The 24,862-nt window shown below is 38.0% G+C and overlaps 1 protein-coding gene across 1 annotated transcript in view; it reads right to left on the bottom strand.

The window, feature by feature from the left end:
- Positions 1–24,862, bottom strand: part of PTPRR (protein tyrosine phosphatase receptor type R) — a gene marked incomplete at its 3' end in the record, with an annotated part of 263,199 nt that overhangs the window by 109,238 nt on the left and 129,099 nt on the right. Inside the window, exons 3-5 of the mRNA XM_080705235.1 lie at positions 18,484–18,597; positions 14,700–14,855; positions 6,868–6,978 (exon numbers count right to left, since the gene is read on the bottom strand). Coding sequence (XP_080561361.1) covers positions 6,868–6,978; positions 14,700–14,855; positions 18,484–18,597 — 381 coding nt within the window. The remainder of the gene's footprint in view (positions 1–6,867; positions 6,979–14,699; positions 14,856–18,483; positions 18,598–24,862) is intronic.

Genomic DNA, 24,862 nt, shown 5'->3' with positions numbered 1-24,862 from the left:
GCTTATTCTAGCAATAAAAAGTTAAGATTTTTTTCTTCATCTTTTAGAGCTTGTGTTTGGGTCCTGGATTGCAGTAAAAATATTGGGTCAATTGAAACAGGAAAGGGAAAGGATTTTTTTTTTGTGTGTGTGTGGTACTGGGGTTCCTGGAAGCCCTTCTACCTCCGGGCTACACTCCCAGACCTATTTTTACATTTTCATTTTGGAAACAGGGTCTCCTAAGCCAGCGCGCGGCTGGCTTCGAACCTGCGCAATCCTCCTGTCTCTGCCTCCCAAGCGCGGGGATTACAAGCGTGCGCCACCACGCCCAGCTGGGAAAGGATTTTTGAATGAGAAGAGATATAAAAATCAAACCATAACAAAAAGTAAAAGCAATAATGAGAACCTCAAGAACACAGAAATGAGAGTGAGTTCATAAAATATTTGAAAAGCTTTTTCAGCTTGTAATTTTCATTTAAAAGAATCTTATAAGTAAGCCACACAAAATATTCTGTTTGAATTAAAATTGTCCCAATTTTAAAATTATGTCACCAACCAATAGTGTGTGGTAATATTTGTTCTTTGTAATATGCTACAGTTAGTTCTGAAAGAGTTCATCCATTCTTTGAATTTAATATATGTGAACCAATTCCTACATGAACCAGTATATTCTAGAAATGAGACACTGTGGAAACAAGTGTAGCAAACAACGTTGTCCTCCAGGAACTCACAGGCTTCCAGAAGATAGATGTGTAAAAATTAGGTTCAGGACAAGGTACTAAGTGCATTCACAGAGGTGTGCCCACGGTAAACAGGTAGAGTGCAACACATATTTATCCATTCTGCCTGGGTGGAGTGACTCTGATAAAGACATTCGTTCTTACCCGTTCCTGGATCCATTTGTGGCTAGAAATAGGTGGTCACAGAGTGCAGGACTAAAAGAAACCACATTTTGACTTCTTGATGGAATCACATGAAACATGGTAAAACAAAACAAAACAAAACAAAACAAAACAAAACAACTATCCCACCTCCCACACCAAGTTATTTATTTTTTTCCGAACCTAGGTTTTCTCATCAGTAAAATTAGGAAGCTAAAATACATTAAATGTTTAGTACTAAACTGTTGATTTAGTATCAGTAATTGTGCAATACATGGAGAAAATTAGTTACTATTTAGAAAATGAAAGTAGTTGATATTATTTTTGCTGTTACTATTACTGTCATTTTATTATTATGATTCAAAAGGTGATAGACTTAATACAGGAAAAAATTGAAAAATAATTTAAGTATATGCTTACTTTGGAAATGGTTCCATAATCAATAATTCCAGCCAAGAATCTGGGTCCAGTTTCCTTAATCTCTAGGGACTATATATTAAAAATAGGAAAAGTGTGGCTATTTCTGTCCACCTTTGTAATGTCTCTGCTGTGTGATGCTCCAGCTGCACCAGCTGGCCGTCTAACATAGGACTTCTTCCTGCAGCTAGCAGGCCAGGACTAGAGAAACCTTTCATATCACAAGTGGATGGCTCTTCTGCCAGTCTCACAGGCCAGTGCCTTTGCTGACCCCAAAGACTGTTTTTATGTGACTTTTAAAACTGTTTTCCAGATGTATTCTGGCCTGTAGGCATCCCTACCTGTGTTTTGTAATATACCCTGAAGCAGTTCATAATATACCCTGAAGCACATTTGGAAGTCTAATTTAGATGACAATTAGTGTTATTTCTATTATTTGTTCAAATTTAAGAAATCATTCTTAATAATAAATTCCTCCATCTGAAACAGACTGAATGGTTGAAACTGGCCCACACATCTTTTCTTGGAAAATTGTATTTTTCTATTTGTTGCTCCACCCACTCTACATTCACATTTGAGAGGTGCTAAATAAGTCACACATTTGAAAATGTCATGCCTCTCTAATTTAATGCCTGGCAGCATATATTATTATTTTTTTTGCATTTTAAGGAAAGCAAACAATATGCCACATTTCAAAACTTTTGCCAAGTCTTATGTTATTGTTATATAGCACATGCAAGCCTTCATTACAGCAATTTACCTATATAATTTCACAATAAAACCACATGCTTTTCATTTCTATGGCATGTAATAGCAGCACTTGATATTGTATAAATATAATTAATGCCAGAAGGAAAATTCTGAGTTTTATATTTTTTTCTTTCTATGGAATCAACAAATGTATGAGAAACAGAATTGAACTATATGTTGTTGAGGAAAACAAAAATATCTCTCATTATATTTTGGTATAAAAAGTTTACCAAGTATAATTTTTACTGAGAAATCTGGAAATTTACCTTAAATTGAGGTTATTATCAAAAACATTTGAATACTTCTAATAATTAAGCTTATTTTGGAGAATCACGTTTGACCTGCTCTAACTCAACTGTTGACTCGACTGCATCTGAGGAATTACCTTCCTCTTCCTCATCTCTATTAGGTACTTACTTTCCTGTGAATTTCAATACCTTTCTAGGTACTGCTGATTCCTCTGCTATATTTTATTTTATTTATTATTCTTTTGTAGTGTTGGAGATGGAACCCAGGGGCTTTCTACCTCCAAGCTACACCCCAGTCCTTTTTTATTCTTTATTTTGAAACAGGGTCTCACTGAGTTGTGAAGGGCCTCACTTAGTATCTGAGGCTGTCTGCTGTGAACCATGACCCTCCTGTCTCAGCCTCCCAAATGCTGGGATTACGAGCGTGCAGCACCATGCCTAGCTCCTCTGCTATATCTTAAAGTGACTTTTTCATATTAGAATTTCAGATAGTATTTAAAATAGTTTATTCTATTATTTTCTTTCATTGGAGAACTGTCTGCATACAAATTAAAAAAAAAAGTTGTCTCCCTTTATTCCCTACCCTCCAACAGGTTCCCCTCTCAGAATAAGGGGACATTACCACCCAAGTAGTCAAGCCAAATAGCCTGGGAGTCTGCCTTCATTTTTTCCCTTCTTAAGAGTCTGGATGTGCAAGCCCTGTCAATTCACTTCCCCATAGGTCTCAGTCCTTCAGTTCTCTCCACCATCAGCACCATCCCTACTCTAAGCTGTCATCATCTTCTCCTTTTAGCTATTGCAGTAGCCTCTGGAAGGATCCTCTCGCCTCCACACTTCCCTTAATCCCCTGCTCCAAACACCTGCACTGGCAGATAGCCGATCTCCTAAACACTCATATCGAGGCTCTGCTTATAACCTTATTTCCATCTTGCCCCTCGAAGCTGGGCAGACCACGTGCATTTTACCTCAGGGCCGTTCCTTGCCCTCGTCCCCTCCTTCCCTCACACTTCCCTATTTGTTTCAAATGGCCCAGGTTGTTCTGCTTCGTTGCTCGCTGTTTTTCATGGAAGTCATCACTGTTTGATTTTTAAAACAGAATTAATAGGCTTTGTTTCTTAGAGCAGATTTTGTATGTCCCTTTCACTCTGAATTACATTGTAATGTGAGTCTAAAATGCACCAAGTATATTTTTTTAAAATTGAAAAGGCTGGGCGTGGTGGCGAACGCTTGTAATCCCCGTGCTTGGGAGGTGGAGACAGGAGGATCGCGCAGGTTCGAAGTCAGCCTTGCTGGCTTCAGAGACCCTGTTTCCAAATAAAAATATGTGTCTGGGAGTGTAGCCCGGAGGTAGAAGGGTTTCCAGGAACCCCAGTACCACCAAAAAAAAAAAAAAAAAAAAAAATTGAAAAGAAAGACATCCCCCCTTCTAATTTCTCTAAGAAGTTCCCTCCAAGGCTAGTATCTTGCATTGGTGGGCCTATTGATACTCTTTTTTTGGGGGGGTATGTGGTACTGGCAATTGAACCCCAGAGCATTCTACGTCCAAGCTATACCCCCAGCCTTATTTTTTATTCTTTATTTTGAAACAGGGTCTCACTGAGTTGCAAAGGGTCTCACTAAGTAGCTGAGGCTGTCCTCGAACCGTGATCCTCCTGTCTCAGCCTCCCAAATGCTAGGATTGCAAGCATGCATCACCACGCCCGGCTCTATTGATACTCTTAACTGAAGTTTACAGTATGGATAAAGGCTCCCTCCTTGTGGTACATTCCACAGGTTTTGATGAATCCATAATGCCATGTGTTCACCATTAAGGAATACATAATAGCTTCATTGTTCTCCTCTACCTAGCCATGCTCTTCTTCTCCAATCTCTGGCAGTCACAGATCTTTTCAATGACTCTATGATTTTGCCTTTCCCAGAATGTTCTACAGTTGGTGTCATACAGTATATTAACTCTTTTATTATATTTTTAGAAATTGTTCACATTGTTTGTGTTTCTAGAGACAAAGATTTCAGAGAATAGGGACCACAACTGCCTTGTTCTCTCTTTTGTCTTCAGGGCCAACAACAGGTCCACAAAGAAGTCTCCATTGGCACGGGTGATTAAGAGAATCGATGGCTCTACCACTAGTCCTATAGACAGCAGTCACCTGAACTTTTGAAACACTCCTTTCTTGGTTTGATCTCATATCCTTGAAACAGACTCATCTGGGTTTTGGGCTTGTATTCTGCTGTTTTGCAGATACCAAAGAAAAGAAGAGTTGCCTTGCTCCCATGTGGATGTGGCTACAAGAGGTTCTTTTGCCACATGAGACCAATGCAAGGATGCTTGTAGTTATGTTGGTTCATGGGCAGTGCCTGAGGTATAGCTACTGAATCTGGATCCTACCTTAGGCTGGTGGCATGTTCGGCTTTGGTGCTCTCTGCCCTTCAGGACTCAAAGGCTGTACATGAATCAGCTTCCCGCCCTCATCCTACCACCCTTGCCTTTGCTCTTCTGAGTCTCACCCATTTATCCCCCAACAATCTCCATTGTTATCACTCTCTACTCCTTGCTAGTCCCCCTCCTCCTATCTGATTTTTCATTTCCTGCAGCACTGGAGATCTAGCCCAGGACCTAGCCTTTGCTAGGTAGTGCACAGAACTACAACACAAGCTTCTTCTCTCCCTTTACAACTGTGAAGCACAATAACAACTTAATTGAAGCCGGGCATGGTGGCGCACGCTTGTAATCCCAGCATTTGGGAGGCTGAGACCGGAGGATCGCGGTTCGTGGACAGCCTCAGCTACTTAGTGAGGCCCTCTGCAACTCAGTGAGACCCGGTTTCAAAATAAAGAATAAAAAATAGGGCAGGAGGTGTAGCTCGGAGGTCGAATGCCTCTGGGTTCTATCCCCAGACCCGCAAACAACAACAAACAAACAAACAAACAAACAACTTAATTGTGGCTGACAAGATAGAGAAAAGCATTGAGATTTCTTGGGTTAAGGAAAGAATCACATATTTTAAAATGCAGTTAACTGTATAGGAAACCATACCCTTTAAAACCGTAGGAAATGTTCAGGTATGTGCCACCACTTCCATCAAACCTCCAAACTTCTTCAATTAAAATTCATTTTCCTTAATCTCCATCATTTAAGATATAAAAATTTATTTTTTACTTAATTCTTAAGTTATTGTTTTGTTTATTGGGTTATAATTTTATAAATTGAGAAGTCTTAATTCCTAGCTGGTCATAGTGGGGCATGACTGTAACCCCAGTATTTGGGAGGCTGAATCAGGAGGACTGTAGGTTCAAGCCAACCTCAGCCATTTAGCAAGGTCCTCAGCAATTTAGAGAGACCCTGTTTCAAAAAATAAAAAATTAAAAGACAAAAGAGTTGGGGTATACACTGGAGATTGAGTGCTCCTGAGTTCAATCCTCAGTACCAAAAATAAATAAACAAATAAATAATAAATACACCCAAAAGACAAAGAAAAAAATTACAATTCTTGACTCATAAGAAATCTCTTTGAATTCATTCTGATGGAAGTGTAGGAAGGAAGTGCTACTTTCTGTATTTTGGGTTCTAGGAAACATGCCCATCTTTACCCTATTCAAGATCTTGCTTATTTTACGTCCTTTTAAGTTTAGATCTATTCAGCCTCTGTCTTTCCAGAGTGAGCCCCAATCTTTCTAACAAAAACGCCTTTCCAGCAGGGGGAGCACAAATTATCAAAATGCAACAAAATTCTTGATAATGCTGTTGATTGTGGATAGCATGATGTCTTATTCTTGTGGGGGGGCATTTAAAAGCTAGAAATGAAAAACAATGGAGCACATTAAAAGTATATTAAACCCACAGGTAAACATCACATATTATGTTACATGGCAAAATTTTAAAGGAATAAAACAATAATTTTCTACTTGGAAAAAGATAATTGTTAACTCATTCAACACCAAATTACACTGCCTAATTTAGTAGGGTAGACTTATTTGGGGTTCTAGATTTTAAAATTAGAAATCTTCCTTTAAAGTTTATATATTGTGATTTGCAGAACTATTGCAGTGTACACTTTTATACTTAGATATTATTCATTCATCTAAAACATTAGCAGGTAGTGGGTGACTTAGCCTTTGAGGCTATGATCACATTAAAAAAAAAAAAGCCCAGTATTTTATAGAAGGCTTTCAAAAGCATTTCAAAATAAGAAAATCAACTCTTTCTTTGGGAATAAGTGTGCCTCAAAGACACATTTATTTAAACATTTTTTTCCTGTGTTCTATAAAAATGATATGAAAAAAAAATGAAGTAAGCCCAAAGTGTGCCCATGAGACTTTAGTGACTTTGGGGGCTTCAGTGACCTCTGTACGTCATTCTCTGAAGCTTCATTTTCAAGGCTGATTAAGTTACTAAAACTTCAGTGCATCCAGCCTTGTTGTGCAGCCAGCACCCACACTTCCATAGGTTTTCCTTTCTCTCCCCACACTGACAGGATTACAGACTTGCTTTCGTTCCCAGTCTTCTCAATCTTCTTTTTCCACGGCAATGTATATGAGAGCATTAAGCGGTGGGCTCAGGGAAGGATAAAATATACAAAGAAGACACTTACCATGAAACACGTCACTATAATAATGAAGATGCTGAGAAAAATGACAACAGCGTAAAATCCTTCTTTGCTCCAGATTCTGTCCGCTTCGTGCTGCCCTTGTAAAACATTTTTCTTTAAAAGCAAAACAGAAAGTCCAATGTTAAGAGGAGAGGCTGAAGAAACTGACGTTCTTATCAGACACTACACATCATTTTAGCTTTATTCCTTTCAGTGTAGTGGAACACACCTACACCCCCCACTGCCAGGGCTGCTTCTCAAAGGGATCCGGGCAGCAGACAGACATCCTCACATATCAAAAGATGATCTAGTCTCCTGTACAGGAGCAGGCATGCCCAGCCAGGTGCACTCAGGACCTCGCCTTCGGAAACGGCCCTCGCTGTCTCTCTTGGAAACCACCTGGTTCACAGGTAAGAGAGTTCTGCTCTTTTTCTGTGCTGAGGAAATTGTTTCTGAAGCTTTCCATACTCTGAGTCCCCTCCCACAGCATCAACACCCTGGCTTACGTGCTTTAACACTGCTCTTTACTTTTAAGCAAAAGCGAAACAGGTGCAGACGAAAGCTCACGAGGCATTGATAAATACAGCAACAATATCAGGATCATTTCCTTCTTTCCCTCTCCTTTTATTACATCACCCCCCCCCTTAAATGGTGTTTACTTTGTCAAAACCATCCAAACCATGTAAGTTGCTAGAACATTTTATTTTATTTAAAGTAACAAGGAACACCACAATGTTCAGTTACTGACAATAAAAGGCAGAATAAATAGGCTTATTTTTATTGTCTTTTGCTTACTACTTCAGGGGTAGAAGAGTGGGGAAGAAGCATGAATAAACTATGAATGTACTTTACCCATTCTTTAAAGAAAATAGCACATTGACTAAAGCCAAATCTTAGAATAAAATCGTCTTGTAATTTGGTGACACTACAGATTTATAGTTCAAGAACCTTTAATTTGAAACTACGTAGTTCATGATTAGGAAAAAGATTTAAAGTCAAAATCAATTCCGATGCTTTCACTCATCTAAGATTTCATTTCATCGAATGCTGCCTTTTTAGTCCCTTAGTGGGGATCTGTATCTGTCCTTGGCTATTGTCTCCAGTGACTAAGAAAGACTTGTCTGAGACCTATCTGTAGGCACCAGAAGTTTGAAATAATTTCTAATTATTTTTACACCTAAAAGAATACATCCAGTATTTGCAAACTAGACATTCAAAAATATTTCATGAGAATTTTTTTCTTGGAACTCAGTCAAGTCTTGGTCAAGAGATGAGCAAGGCAGAAGAGAAAATATCTTTGAGTTCAATAGTGATTGCAGAAATTACTTGAAGGGAGATTTTATTTATTGCTCCAAGAAGTCTAATTTCCATTTCCTTTGCTTGTAAAACAGTGATGTGCTCACTCTAATATCTTTTGTATTTTTGAGACAGATGCATAGGTATAATAAATAATTTAGCTGGATATTTAAAAATATGTAAGTGGTAAATTAACAGAGACTCTGAAAACACTTGATTGATGACATGATTAGTAATCAAGTATCCTTCTGAAAAGGAAATCTTGAATTCAAGTGACAATTTTCTTTCACATCTTTGACAACAACCAGGTCACTTTTTATCCCAGTGTCTCTATAAATGTGGAAAACTAACAGAAAAGAAAACTGTAGAAATCAAATTATATTTGATGGCAATGAAAATTTTTTTTGCAGACAACTAAATAGTATCTATTGTTTGCCATAAAAGCAAACTAGTTAAGCCTTCAAGCAGGCAGCATAAATTTGTCAAATTTAAGTATAAGGATCTGAAGTCAAATGCATGTGAAATTTGGATAAAAAGGGGTGGTTAAGTGGGTGGAAAGAAATGTGTTCCTAACTTGGTTTGTTTTATTTTTCTTTTATCCTGCTGTAGTTCTTCCACTTGTGGAATATCAGTGTGTTCCTTTTGCTTAAGACAAACCCCTTTTGTTCTCCTTTTTAAGTGAAGCAACGATAATAGAAAAATTATCCTCTACCCTCCCATCCCCCTCCTCCAGTTAGAAAGAAAGATACATGTTTTGAACTAGAACTTAGTCACTGTACTTTCTTGGTAAATAGATTTCCTTCTGAGTCATGCCACTCCTGCTGAGCACTACTATATTTGTACAGAGATCTAAAAAACTTGATAAGGGCTTGGTAATAAATGGAAAGGTTTGTCGTTAAGATCCCACAAATCAAAAGGCTGTAACTCACGGGAATTTGCATATGGTTAACCTGGTGCCTTTTATGTTTTGTCAGGGAGCTAAGGGTTCAATAATTCACAGACTCTGCCTGGGTCAGGTTAATGCCACTGTATCATCTTTATGTCTTATTTCATGGCTACAGAGATTTGCCCTTTAACTTAGTTGAAGTGAAAAAATCTGATGGGTTTTGTTTAATTATTTAAAATGTAGGCAATTTACTTTATAAAAATGGTTCCTCTATACCTGTTTAATAATTTGATGTATAATAGTTTGTTCTATTTTTTCTTTTTTCTTTCTTTGTCTTCCCCTTCTCTCCTTCCCCTTCCTTTCCCTACCCTTTTTACTCTGTTTCCTTCTTTTCCTTTTTCTCTCCAATTCTGATCCCAAATGCTAGAAAAGATGATACAGAGATATAGAGATTTTAGGAAATATCACTCTTTGGAAGAGATGAAACACACAGAATAAGGAAGAAGTGGAAATGTTATAGGTTATCTGATTACTTTTATTGGCTTAGGCAGAAAATGAGATGTATCTTACTATATGGTTTTGTTGGATAAAGTATAGCTGCTCCCTCTGCAGGAAGCACCAAACAAACACTTGGTCTGACTGACTCCTCAGTGTTTGCCTAGTTTGTAATTCTTTACACTGAACTTTGGGCCAGTGTTTCAAGTTCAAACAATCACCTAACTCACGAATTGTGGCTCATATTTATATGGAATATTTTTCTCTTTGCAAATATCCCATGAATGTGTCCATCAATACAGTGGCCTGATATTTAAAGCAGGTGACTTAGATCAAAGGCCTTCGATATATAAGGCCTTTAAAACTGGAGTAATTGGTAATTGATCAACAATAACAAAATTATAAATGATTTTTTTCATTTCTACAACAGTAATGCAGAACTTACTGTGTCAATAGGTATTTGATTAATTTTCTAAAAAACATTTGGAAATAGAAACTAAAACATGAGTTTAATTTGATTACCCAGAATTCGACTTCTTAGGCAAGAAGTTTTATTTTATGAGCATCATATAATAAAATAATACTTGAGTGCACAAAATGTTCTGGGTATCACTTAAGATTACACAAAAGAAGCGAGGGAGAAATTGGGAAATGAAAGAGACTTCAGATAAACAAGGAAAAACAGCAATAACATAGAGGAAGGGGATTTGTTGAGGGAGGTGGGGTGGGGCTAGAGAGTCTTGGTAAAGGAAACAACTCAAATAATAATGCTACGTACATATATAAAGCTACCAACTCCAATCTCAATAATATGTGTGGGGAGGGGAAAGGGTCTGGGTGGGATCTGGAGGAAAACCCACCAATGCCACAGGCACGTGTGATTTTGTCACTCTAAGCATCACTGTGATGTCTAATTACAATGCACCAATAAAAATATATTTAAAAATCAAAGTAAAAATCTATAAAAGAAATAATGTCTTTTCTCTAGAGAAACTTAGACTGGAAGGAAAAGCAGATGAATAAACCAAAATAATTCTCTATTCGGTATTTTTCTTTGTTTCCCAAGAGTCATTTCCAATCAAATAAAGTATCAAGCATATAAAGAAATGGTAATAACTAAAACATATCTTTCCAGAAAAGTTATTAACATGTGTTTAGGAAATAGATGGTTTTAGACATCATTCGTGATACTCTGTAGTCAATTTAAAGGGGAAGAAGTCAAATGACCAATGTTGCTCTTTTCTGTTAATGAATATGTTACCATAGCAAACCATATTTTGAGGATAAAGTGTGAAACAATGGGTTGAGACATAATCTGTTATAAAACATTAATCACAGAAGATTAATAGAGGTGTGGGGAAATTCATGAAATACCATCAGCCAGCTTTAAACAACTACCCACAAATGTTTTTGCAAATGCTCCTTTAGGCTGTATCTGACGAGTGCTCCCTCTGGGTGCTCACTGTAGACAGCTAGCTTTCTCCTCAGCTTCTGTGTCCTCTTTCAGAGCTTCAGGTGAGAGGTTAATTTCTAGTCCCTTTCAAGGAGCTCCTGCACAAAAGGTTCAAGCAATCCATCTCCCCTGAATGAGATGCTCCTTATAGCCAATTCAAATACTTGCTGACCTCCTATAATGCATATCTATAGATTGAAGATGTCCAGATTCTGGGAATTTTATGAGAAAACACCACATTCTGAGCATCAAATGCACTTTCATTATTCAAGCACAGGACAGCCCTTGTGATCTACTGTGTACTAATATCTCTACAATAAGAGGTCAAGGTAAGCTCCTCACCTGTGCTGAGCTAGTGTGGGTTGGAGAATCCTAACTACTTCATTTTAACTAGCTGTTTTTGTATAGTGATCTTCCCTTGGTTTGCAAATCTGAGAAACTTTCTAAATTGCTGTATCTCTAAAGCCCTCAGACTGACATTTAAACATAAAGAATCAGGGAGGGATATTTATAGTATTCTCTAAAAGTTTACAGGAAGCAGAATGAATTAATTAAATGATCTCTTTAAAATTTAAAGAGGAATTATCCTAGGCAATATGTGTCTTAGTTAGTCTCTGAAGGGTCTAAATTGTGGGAATGGGTTTGGTTTGTTATATGAAATAGCCACTTCAGATTCAGATGCATGTGGGGCTGGGGGGACTGGGTGACTAAGATCGTGTCCACCTTCTCCTCTGGCCAATTGGAAGCACCAGATGGCCTCTTGTTCAAAGCTCCCTTGGCACCAGTGGTAATTTTACCATAGTCCCTTACTTGCCTTATCTGTTTGTACCCTCTTTGCTCCATGAGAGCATGAATTCATTGAGAGGAAGAATCATATTACATACTTACTTGTTTGCTGGCTCATTTAGTTTTTGGACTTTGGTTACTACTTAGCACAGTGTTTGGCTATTTGTTGACTCAGTTTTCCATTGTGTGCCCTCTATATTCCAAGCACTAAATGAAGGCCCCGAAGACACAGATGTATGACATGTCCTGTGCTCCTAGGGAGCCCACAGTACAGAGATACTCTTGAAGGGCCAAGTTGGAGTAAGTGGTGCTTGTGCTAAGCTCAGTGGGAGCAAAATGCTGTGAGGACCCAAGTCTGTGAAGGCAAAGGGGAAGGCTTTGCTGTACAAGAGACCAAGAGACTGAACTCGCAAAATAAAAGGTGTAGAGGAAGACAATGTACCCAGAAGCATGGAGAGGAAGGGAGGGAATGTGTGTGTGTGTTGTGTGTGTGGGGGTGTCATGGTATCTATTAAGTTGAGAATTGTTGATACATAAACTAGGAAATTGTTGTTCAGTAAGTATAAAACCCAACACATAGGGGATCATACACTATAATAAGAAATTCAGACGTAATTCTATAGCATCTTAGGAGCCAAAGAAGAATCATGAAATTAGGAAGGCCAGCCAGATTTATATTGAGAAACATATAAAAAAGAAAGGAACTTATTGTGTGTTGAGGGAAAAGGGGCAAAACTAAATGCAGGAAGGCCAGCGGGGGTTGTTGTCACAGTCACGGTTCAGTGATGACCTACAGTAGGCCCTCCCATTTGTGGTTTCTTCATCTGCAAACTCAATCAACCATGAATGGAAAATATTGGAGGTGGGGGAAGCACCTGAACTGAGCAGGTACAGATTTTCCTTACCATTATCCTTGAGCAATGCAACAACTATTTGCATAGCACTTACATTATACTAGGTATTATAAGTAATCTAGAAATGAGTTAAGGTATACAGGAAGCCGGGCATGGGGGCACATGCTTGTAATCCCAGAGTTCGAGAGGCTGAGATGGGAGGATTGCGGTTCGCTGACAGCCTCAGCTACTTAGCGAGGCATTTGCAGGCATGACCCTGTTTCAAAAATAAAATGACTAAAAAAATAGGGTTGGGGGTGTAGCTCAGAGGTACGATGCCCCTAGGTTCCATCTCTAGTACTGCAAAATAAGTAAATAAAGTATACAGAAAAATACACATAGGTTATATGAAAACACTATGCCATTTTATATAAAAAATTTGGCCATTTGCAGATTTGGGGTTCCTGAAACCAATCTCCCAAGGATACCAAGAGAAAACAGCCTGTTTTCATTATGAAGTTCACTCCATCCTTTATTCAAATTATATTTGTTGGGTGCCTTTGCTATTTGACAACTTACACATATATTTAAAAAATTAACTCATATTTCAAGTCTTTAAGATAAGGGCTATGTGCATTTTGGACATGATGAAACAGGTTCACAGAAGTTGACATGCAAAGGCAGACAATCTCACGGAGATTAAGCTGTGTGTGACCTTAGGTCATACATCTGAAGTGTTACCTTTGACGTTCAAACTGTCTTATACCAAAGCTTTTGGTACCACACCTGTTTGTTAGTCACTGAAATTAGAGGCAGTATGATTTACTGAAAAAAGGAACAGACCAGAAGTCAGGATAACTAGGTTTTGTGGGTGCATTTATGTGAGGTCCTGGGGATTGAACCTAGGAGCATTCTACCTTAGAGCTATCCTCCAGCCTTATTTATTTTGAAACAGTACATCACTAAGTTGCTGAGGACCTCACTATGTTGCTGAGGTTGGCTTTGAACCTGGATCCTCCTGTCTCAGCCTCCCGAGTACTGGGAATATAGGCCTGCATCACCACTCCTGACTAAGAGATCTAAATTTTAAGTGCTGCTTTAAACCTCACTTGCTCGGCCATCTTGGGAGAGCCCTTTAATTTCTTGGGCCTTACTTTCTGTATCTGTGAAATGTTCACACATGTCCCCTCAAGGTCAACTCAATGATTCTGTGAATTGAATGACATACATTTAGGATGGTGATCATTCCAGTTAGTTTGTTAGAAGGAAATGGAATAGGAGAAGTAGAGAGAAGACCAAATACGCTCCAGAACAAGATGGCAGAGGTAGTACAGACAATTGTTAGGAGAGCTAAATTTAGAAAATATTATGAAGAACCGGGCGTGGTGGCTCACGCTTGTAATCCCCGCGCTTGGGAGGCCGAGACAGGAGCATCACGCAGGTTCGAAGCCAGCCTTGCTGGCTTTAAGAGACCCTGTTTCCAAATAAAAATATAAAATGGGACAGGGAGTGTAGCCCGGAGGTAGAAGGGTTCCATCCCTAGTACCACCAAAAAAATAAAATAAAATAAAATAAAATAAAATAAAATAAAATAAATACTATGAAGAAAAGATCCAGTTCTTAAGACTGGTTTCTCAGCAATAGAAAAACACATTTTAAATTAATTCCTAAGTGACCATTTTGACAATGAAGGCAATGAGGAGAGCATATCTGTTGAAGACAAAAGGCAAGGGTGGTGTTTTTTGTTTGTTTGTTTCTATTTTTGCTTTTGTTATGACATGGCAATTTCAAATAATCTAACTTGTCTTTCTTCTAGATAATTGATTAAAGAAGGTAAAATGTTACTAGGCTATAAGGATTTCAAAGGAATATTTCAGAAAGTGACTTTAATGTGAAAATGAATTTTCTTAAGGAATAAACATAAACTATTTGAAGAGCAAAGAAATCTGTCCTTAGGTAGATTTTTTTTTTTTTAGTCAAATAACATGCAATAGCCAGGTTTCATCTCAAAACCTTATGGGATTTGATTACCATATCATGCTAATGATGCAAAATTTTAAGTGAAATGTTCCATGCAATGGCATACCTCAGGAGAGACTTCTGTAATTCCAAATTGGGATAAACTTTGATGCAAAATGTTGATATTAAGCGAACGCAATACTTCCTCAGATGGCAGAGCGTCAGAGATTCCTGGTTTTCGATTTATGGGAGACACATATAGTTCAACACTGTTCTTCTTTTCCTAGTAAAAGCAGATTATTTGTATATGTTATAGGCACTTTAAGCAATGTTGGGCACTATTTTTTACTTTTCCACTAAAAACATCAGAGAAAACCAGAATCCTAGAATCTTAGAAATTATCCTGGAGGTCACATTGTATTTGTTATTCTCTGATAGAGTTAGTATTATCAGTCCAAGTTCTAAAATCTTCAAATGACCTGCTTTCAGTTGTCACACCCATATTTGGAATTTTATATTTCATGGATATTGGCTTACTTTATATACCACATTTTAATTTTTGAAATATATTGTTCAGATGTTCTCCTTTTTTTTTTTTTTGTGGTACCAGGGATGGAACCCAGAGGCATTCTACCTCTGAATGACATCCTCAGCCCTATATTTTTAATCTTTTTATTTTTGAAACAGGGTCTCACTGAGTTGCGAATAGCCTCGCTAAGTAGCTGAGGCTGTCAGCGAACGGTGATCTGTGTGTGTGTTGTGTGTTACTGGGAATTGAACCTAGGAACCTTCTACCTTTGAGCTATACATATATATATCCAGCTCCTTTTATTTATTTTTTTTGGAAACAGGATCTCACTAGGTTGTTCAGAGTCTTGCTAAATTGCTGAGGTTGTCTTTGAACCTGTAGTCCTCCTGTCTCAGCCTCCCAAGTACTAGGATTACAGGCATGTGCCAGCATGCCCAACTTAAAGAAGTATTTAAAAGTCAAATGGATTAAATAAAATCTGATGTAATAGTACAATCCTTAGATATCACTATTTTCTATTTTTTTTTATCACTTGTATGACTGTGGAAACTGGATTAGCCAAGGAAAGTGGTGCTAAATGAGGTCCCCTCTCTGCTTCTGTTCACTGCAAATATGAAACATTACTTCAAAAATCTCCCTTTGGTAAAAGTGCAGATGTTACGCAGTGACATCATGGTACTTTTCCTATTAATATTTCCTCATTAGCTGAAATGGAGACAGATTTCTTAACATAAGTATCTGATATGCCGCATGGACACACATTAAAAAAAACAGAAAAAAATAAAATTGACATAAAATATTCTCTTATAATTTATACAATGCATTTACAGAAGAAACTTATTAATATTTTAATCTTTTCTTTCTGACATATAATATTCTCTCTTGCTAGAAAAATTTCTTTGAATGCAATATATTAGAGGTTTATCCAGGTATAAAGTGAAGTATGAATGTACTCTTAGCAACCCAGAAAGAGGTTTCTGTGTTTGCAGAGACAACAGACAATGACAATGTGTCAATTGATGTGAAACACGTTTATGATAATAAGAACAGTAGAAGGACAGAACATGTGTTTTGTGCCTGATATGCTCCTGCGTGCTCTACATCTGTTATTTAATGATCAAAACACTTCCAGGGGATGGGAATGGGCATCGTGGTCATCTTCCACTTAACAAATAAAGAAGCAGAACTGGCTTAACCATGGCTACACAGCTGGGACACGGCCGTGCTGGCAGTGGAGCAAGGTCCTGCTAGCCTTCAAAGCTCACACTCTTAATCTCCCTGCTCTGCAGCTGCAGGCGTTAACTCTGCCCACTGTAATAACTACTTTTTACTGTGCTACCAACATTCTCCGAGGATAGATATATTCTTTACAGGGTGTGGCAAATCCCCTTCCCATCCCTGCAAACAGCTATTATGCCCATTAAATATGTATCTCAGATATGTATGTGTGTGCACGTGTGTTTCTATGTGTATGTCTATAAAAATCTATATGTATATCCAAGATGTCTATAATACTTAAATCTTCTCACTTGAGCAAGATATGCTTTGGAAAAATTAACTTACATCATTGTTAAAAAATATCAGAAACCGGGAATGGTGGCACACGCTTGTAATCCCAGCATTCAGGAGGCTGAGACAGGAGGATCTTGGTTTATGGACAGCCTCAGCTGCTTAGTGAGGCCCTTTGCAACTCAGTGAGACCCTGTTTTAAAATAAAGAAAAAAAATAGGGCTGGGGGTTTAGCTTGGAGGTGAAATGCCCCTGGGTTCCATCCCCAGTACCGTAAAATAAATAAATAAATAAATAAATAAATAAATAAATAAATAAATAAATAAATAAACATTAGAAAATACTTATTTATCTCTTCTGTGATATTGAGTTAAAACTTTTTTTCTTTAAAGTTTTAGTCTTAGAAAATTGTTAAGTCACAGCATAAAAGTTGGATGGGGAATTAAATAACTCACTCCCCTGTTATGGTTTGCATCAGGACTGTTTCTGTAACATGTCATGTGTTGAAGCTTGGCTCCGAGGCAGCAACACACAGGAGCAGTGCCTGGCTGGAGGCTGGAGGGTGAAGGCTGGCGGCTGGAGGAAGTTGGTCACTGGGGGCGTGGCCTTGAGGACTCAATCTGCCCAGACTCTATCTATCCCAGACAGACTCTCTGTCTGTCTGTCTGTCTGTGTATCTCTTTCTGCTTCCAGACTGCCACGAGCTGGGTAGCATTCCTCTACCACATGCCCCTGTCGTCTTGATTGTTTTGACCTTGGGGTTGGCTGATTCCAACTGAACCTCTGAAACTTTCCTCTTCCAAATTACTTTTGTTAGGCATTTTGGTCACAGCAATGAAAAGGCTCACTAACATACCCATAGCATGCAGAAAAATGAACAGAAACAGAAACCCCAACCAACACTAAAAACAAATTCTCTCCAAAGCTGGCAATGTCATTGTGGATGCCGTAGAAAGTTGAGCTCAAGCAGAAGCACAGCAATTGAAGGCAGGGAGAAGGTGAGCCCTTGTTTGAGACCCAAAGCACTGGAAATTAAGAACAATTATAGAACAATACAAAGATGCCAAAGCCCCTTTTCACTCGACCATTAGGTGACTAATGTTTTTTACAAAGAAAAAAATCATCTGATCTGAATTTGCCCCTTTTCCCCCTTTATCCACAGCCACCAGTAAGTGCAGGTGTTGAATGGAATAAGGGACATATAGTTTGATGGCATCCAGGTTCCCAAACACTGAGGAAGAGCCATAAAGAATGGATGTGGGTGATTGACAGATGGGTCTAAAATGGGTCCTACACTGTAACAGGTCCCTACCTCGAAGCCCATGAAAGTTTTCTTTTGGCTTTTCTGGACTATAAAAGCTTGTCTTCTATTTGGGCTATTGTCAGCAAGGGTCACTTCTTTATTCAAAATCCTCTGCCTCATGCAGTTCATGTTCAACCTTTTACAGATTTATTGTAGGGGTTTTCATCAATACTCTTTAAAACCTGATACTAAAGATTCTACTTTCATGGAGAATATTTTAGGAGTAGTGTCAAGTTGATAAGTATTTGGGGCCCCATCATGTTTATCTATCCAAGGTAGCCTGTCTTGATGATATGGTTGAAACACTTTTTCTGTAAAGAAAGGGAAAACGTGAGGTTCCATGATCCAGTCTGTTACACCTACTCAGCTCTGATGTTATAAGCTTGAAAACGACTATGGGCGCTGTGTGAAAGAGCAGATGTGACTTGTCCTAGTAAAACTTTATTTACAAAATCAGGTGGTATATCCAGATTTGGCTCATATGTTATAGGACTGTTAAATGAGCTATTCAATGATTAAAAAAAAAAAAACCAGCTTGTATTCTGGGAATGTAAAAGGTAGGCATCTTACAATGAGGCGGTTGATGTGCACTTGCTGGGGTAAGAGTCCCAGAGCTGCAGCCACTCCTTGGCGGAATATCCGAAGCAAGGTTATGTTCAGCTTGTTCACATCCATTTGTAGCGTCTGGAAAACAAAGACAAAAAAGAAATTAAAGTTCTAGTAAAGGTTAGTTAAGGGAAGCCGGTGGCTAACTAATGACTGACTGTAACAACATCTGTGATTCTGATATGATTACATTCACTATGCTCTATTGAATTTTGATGGTGTTGTTAGCTAAAAATAGCGTATTGCTTAATAATGTAATGTGTCTAGTTATTAAAAAAAAACAAATAAATGGTTGATTCACAACGAATTTAATTTGAAATGTGTCCTGATTTATTTTGCTTTTTTCCAGGTCCAGATGACAGAAAGGAATCTATGGCTAAGCATAGTTCAGGTATCCACCTAAAGGACATATTTAATTTGTGTTCACACACAGCCACAAAGAAAAATAGGCTGTGTAAGCTCTGTAGGCCTGATTTGTCAATTTCTCTATACAGTGATCTGCTGCCAGTGTAAGGCAAACAAAGGAGGCATAATAATGCATTTTCAAACTTTGGCGAGGAAGCCAATGGTATTGATGATTTTGTGCAAGGTAAATAATTGTTCAATGTTTGAGAAAACTCTCTGGATTTTCAGATTTTCTTTGAAAACCTTTTAAACATTACATACAAACCAAATTGTGGTATTAGTAATACAGCCTTAATTTAAGCCATGAGTGCCATTACTATATTTAAATCATGATGTAGTTTACCAGGTATTGTCAAGAACGTATCACAACAATTTGAAATTGCTACTTTTATCAGGGAAACCAAATCTTTATTATATTCTTACAATGCTTAATTCACTGATTTGGTCATAGTTAGTTATTGGTAACTGTTGAATGGTTGTAATATCACATTTTCTACAAAGTGAGGCAAATTTCTAAGTATAAATATCCCTGGTAAATAGATTGATTTACAAGTGTAATCCACTATAAAGTAGGAGGTTTTAAACTGGGCCTTCTTCCAACTTGTTTTAAAAGAAAAATGATGCACTTTAAGAATTTATCATTTTGTTAGGACATAATATATCAAGTTTTACTTTCTTTCTGTGTTAAATTAATGGTGTTAGCTGGGCGTGGTGGCGCACGCTTGTAATCCCCGCGCTTGGGAGGCAGAGACAGGAGGATCGTGCAGGTTCGAAGCCAGCCGCGCGCGCTGGCTTAGGAGACCCTGTTTCCAAATAAAAATGTAAAAATAGGTCTGGGAGTGTAGTCCGGAGATAGAAGGGCTTCCAGGAACCCCAGTACCACACAAAAAAAAAAATTAATGGTGTTATATAATTATTATTGTTACACAATAATGTTGTTATGTGGTTATTGTTACACAATACTACTGTTATATATTGGAAACATTTTTAGGCTATAGGAAAATGCAGAGAATTACAGAGAAAACATTTGTGTACCATTACATGATGGTGGGCTCAGCTACATTGATAGGCTGCATTTATACCTTGGGGTCTTTCAATGCCTGTATTAGGAAGGGTCCCTGGGCTCGGTTATGTTAGGGGGCTGGAATTGGACTCTTTGCAACAAATTGAGATCCAGAAAATAGTTCTGGTAGAACTATTGAAAACACCATTTTAACCGGCAAACGATAGGCAACAACTTGCTACTGAGAAAGAGAAAAAGAAAAGTACATTTGAGGAGAGGATAGTTGAAAAGTGACATCAATACTATTAGTAACACTTAAAAGATCTGGTTTTTATGTTTATTTTTTTTGGAGTATAATAACATAAACTTGTCATCTCAGAGTTGGAGAGGCTAGAAATCTGAATCAGGGTGACAGCAGGGCCCTGCTCCCTCTTAGATCTGTCTAGGAGATTCCTCTCTTGTGTCTTTCTACTTTCTTCTAATTGCTTTTGTTTGTCAGCAATTCTCAGTATCACTGTATCACTCCAGTCTTCTTCTCTGCCATCACATGGCTGTCTTCTCCATGTGTGTCTTCAAGTTGTTGTCTCTCTCTTTTTGTATCTAAATGTTCCCTTTTTATAAGGGCACCAGTCATATTGGATTAGGAGCCCACTCGACTCCAATATAATTTCATTTTAGCTAATCATACCTGCAGCAAACAAGGTCACATGTTCAGGTACTAGGGAGTTAGAAAGGCAACATTTGAATTTTGGGGGAACAAAGTTCAACCCCATGCAAGGAGAAAGCCAGAAATATAAGAAAAACCATTGCTAGGCAAAGAGTTGACTAAGAACCTCAAGCATTTAACACATTTTCCTTCAGGCTCTGAGTCTAGACAAGCTGGGGGTTCATATGAGTGGCATGGTATGGATCCTTGACTAATGAGCACTTTGGGGGACTAGACAGGTTTATTAGAAGTATATTTCTAGCCGGGGGTGGTGGTGCACGCTTGTAATCCCTGCGCTTGGGAGGCGGAGACAGGAAGATCGCGCAGGTTCGAAGCCAGCCGCGCTGGCTTAAGAGACCCTGTTTCCAAATAAAAATATAAAATAGGTCTGGGAGTGTAGCCCGGAAGTAGAAGGGCTTCCAGGAACCCCAGTACCACACACACACACACACACACACATAAAAAGAAGTATATTTCTACTTCAGAGGTGGGATGTGGTGTAGGGTTTCTCGTGGGTAAAGGCAGTAGCAATGCCTGCCTTAGCCCAAAGGGCAGGCAGATTAATCCAGACACGAGCTGAAAGGTCCTTGTGCTCCTGACTTGTTTCTTCTCATGTCCCAGCGATATCTCCTGGACTTGCAGAAGGTGACTTTGTCTCAATAGAATGTGAACCTCTTCTTCCAGAGAGTAATCTTTTTTTAAAAAATAAAAATCATCTAATGGTACACAAATATTTTGTCTATTATTTTCTACATGTTACTATAGCCAAAAAATGTTTCCAATATATGGCAACATAATTTAATGCAGACAGTAAAATTTCAGCTAAACCTAGGACTGGTATGATTTGGAAGTGTATTGATGAGGAAAAATAGCATTATAGTTTTAAGTATGACTTATGTATCTTCCTGGGATACCCAGGGGGTTAGAAAAACTCAGTCTACCTGCTGGCTCTGCGAAACAGACTTCCTTTTCTTCAGTGGTCTGATTTCAACTGTGCTAGGCTGTGGAAGCTGCCATTACAAAGGGGACCCTGTGGAGGAGACAGTCTACTCTGCTTCCTCTCTAAGACCAAAGAAAGGTTCCTCAGCTGAGTTTCCTAAAATGATGAAGACATTCCCTGACTTCTGGCTTACCACCAGTGTTTGTCAGGCAGGGTGAGCAGGCAGGCACTGCCTCTGGTCCTCAGGGGAAGGATTTGTAGTCAACGTTTATGCTGGGAACGGAGAGTTGAGAGGGTTGTGAATACACTTGAGAACTCAATTCCCAGGACCTCGATTAACTGAGGCTTGTAACTGTGGAAACAGTTTTAAAGTCTCAGACTGAAATGGTAAGTGGGAAGTGAAATAGGAACTTGAGATTAAAAAATCAGTCCACAAGGCAACTTTACAAGAAGGTAAAAAGCTTCATATTTGAAACAGAAATTTAGACTCCCCAGCTAAAGTGAAGAAGTTGAAGTAATTAGTTGAAATTGAAATCATCTAGCTGGTTATATAAAAACATTTGAATAGTTTGCCTCAGTTTTCTGCTTGTCTGTGAAAAACTGGATTGATTCCATATTGCATGCATAAAGTTTTGACTGTTCTGCCATAAAATAGTGATGCTAAAATATACAAATTAGAAAATATTCCTAATTATTTACCCTATCACTCTGAGATAAGATTATAGTGTTTTAGTGCTTTTTATTTCTGATATAGAGGTTATATCATATAACATATATGCACAAATGAATATATTACATATACTCATGTATATCATGTTCATCCATTTTATTTTTCTTAAGCATTATTTTAAAAAATTTTAATTGGTACATGATAATTACATATAATAGTAGTAGCATTAATTCTTACACATTTGTACACACACACGTATTTTTCTATTTAAATGTAGTGCTATAACCATCACATTTCGATGGCTTTTCTCTTCCTATGATTTTAGGAGGAAACACGAGTCTTCTGGTTCTGATGTTTTACTCTCTATAGTGGCAGCTCCAATAAGTAATGTTCCTGGATTCTTCTCCTCCCCCGTCAGCCTTCCCGAGAGAGGGGAAGTGACCTGTGTAACTGGAGCATTTGTAATAAGCTACTGTGGCATGTGAGCTCCGTAATTTCCCTTGGAGATCTACCTGTCTGTTGAGATCATATAATCTGGTCTGTTGATTATAAGTGGTAATGTAAGTTGTAAAGTCTGTTTCTACAGAAGAAGGCTGTGGTTGATCAGTGCTGCTTGTAACCAGGGGTTAAGTCCAAGAAGAGGACTCAGTTATAAGAGAATATCATCTTTATGCTCCTAAGTCATATCCCCAGCAACTCTGCAAGCAAGAAAACTGGCATTTTGATTTCCACAGACCTGCTTCCTCTGTCTTTGTCAGGCAGGAGGACAGAGATGATATTTCTTGTTCCACTCAGACATAAACACTTGGGACATTACTCTCATTCTCGAATATTAAAAGAGCGAGAGCAAGAGAGAGGAAGAAAAGCCTTTACTTTCCTTTTTTCTCCCTATCTCTCCTTAATTGGCCCTGGGGTTTCAGCACAGGTATCTACTGAGACAGAAGGGTCAGAAGAAAACCAAGGCATGTGGTGTTATGGAGTCAGGAGTACAGAGTTTCCAACAGTTTTCTCAGTTTAGCCAAATGCATTGGCTAAGACAAATGTGGACCAAGAAAAGGCTATTGGATTCGTTGATGAGGAAATATGTGGTAGCCTTTAGGTAGTGATTTTCCAAGTGTGGTTTATGGTCCACTGGGAGGCTATGTGATCCTTATGGAACTTAATAAAGGTACAAGTTCATTGAGTTTCAATGTGGGTACATAATGTACAATTTCAGATTTTCTTTGACATCAAAGGAGGCTCATTTAATTGGTTTTAAGGGGTTAGTACTATTTGATATTAATAAACTAAAATTAGCATTTTATTAGTATACACTGTCACTTCTAAGGGCTGATAGAGTGAGGTATAATGAAGAAGCAGGCAGAACATCAAGACCAATTTTTGCTCAGAACAAAGGTATAAAAATAGGATGGTAAAAACGGAGACAATCTTTTCTCCTCATATCCTAAGTACTTTGACTTTTATAATACAGCCATAGCATTTCAGATGATTTAATCTTTCTTCTTAAAATCTCTAGACTACTGATGAGCTACCCCTTTTAATGCATTAAATAATACCACTAGAATTTTGATATGAGTATATTTTGAGACATTTTGAAAATAATTGCAAGACCAATTTAATGAGTTTCTCATGCTCTTGTTCTGTTGTAGATATGGGCTGCAAACTCAACTGTTAAGATAATCAAAACAATTCATGAAGGAGTTGAATGACTATTAGTAGTGAATAAGAAAAGTTATCTTAAGTTTCTTCTTTAGAAAGGTCAGTCCTGTGGACAAGGACAATATTTAAGAGCTTCTTGAATTTTACACTCACACATTTAAAAGCTTTGTCTATTCTATTTTCTAAATTGCTAGGGAGACAGGACAACTGAACAAAAAATTGTGTTTGTATGTTTAGAAGTTTCAGGTAGGTGAGAAAATTCCAAATGAGAAGCATTTCTACACCATCAAAAAATAGTTAGGAGTATGGGTTAATAAGAAAGACTTGGGTTCAAACTTGGGGTATGTGTTCTTGATCAAATGATCAATTCTCTCTAATCCTCAGTTTTTTCATCTCTCAAGTGGGGATGATAACTGTGTTCCTTGTTATAGGGCTAAGTTATGCAGTTATGAGAATTATATAAGCAATTAGATATGAAACAGAATTGGCAGATAAAAAGGTGCTCAATAAACTTTGATTAAAGATTTGTACCGACTATATATATTGGAAAACAGCTCAGTTAAGCATTTGCTTCTCCAAAATTCAGAACAAGGGGAAATAGAGTAGCAGCTTTCTGGATTAAATGAAGGTCTAGAACTTATTTACTTGGACAGTAAATGATAGCGGACACAGAGAAGCAGCCTATTGGATTTACAGCGTTTGCATCCACTGAGTTTTGTATCTACCTAGGAGATTTTGCCAGAAGTCAATCAGGAAATCTAGGCCAGAGGAAAAAGCAATGGTCAGAACAAGTTAGTTTTGATAAAGTGATCTAAACTTGTTTTTAGAGAGAATATGTATTGGAGGTGGAAGGTCAGCATGGTATGTATGCTTTAAGGTTTTTGATTTCAGGATTTCTGCTTTCTTTCATTCTCTTTCTGCCCCTTCAAACCACAGTTGCTGTGTGTGAATACTCACTGC

This window comes from Muscardinus avellanarius, assembly GCF_963383645.1.
Source record: "Muscardinus avellanarius genome assembly, chromosome: 11".
NCBI classification, from domain to species: Eukaryota; Metazoa; Chordata; class Mammalia; order Rodentia; family Gliridae; genus Muscardinus; species Muscardinus avellanarius.
The sequence above is the reverse complement of the archived record's forward strand: the minus strand, read 5'-3'. Positions and strand labels throughout refer to the sequence as shown.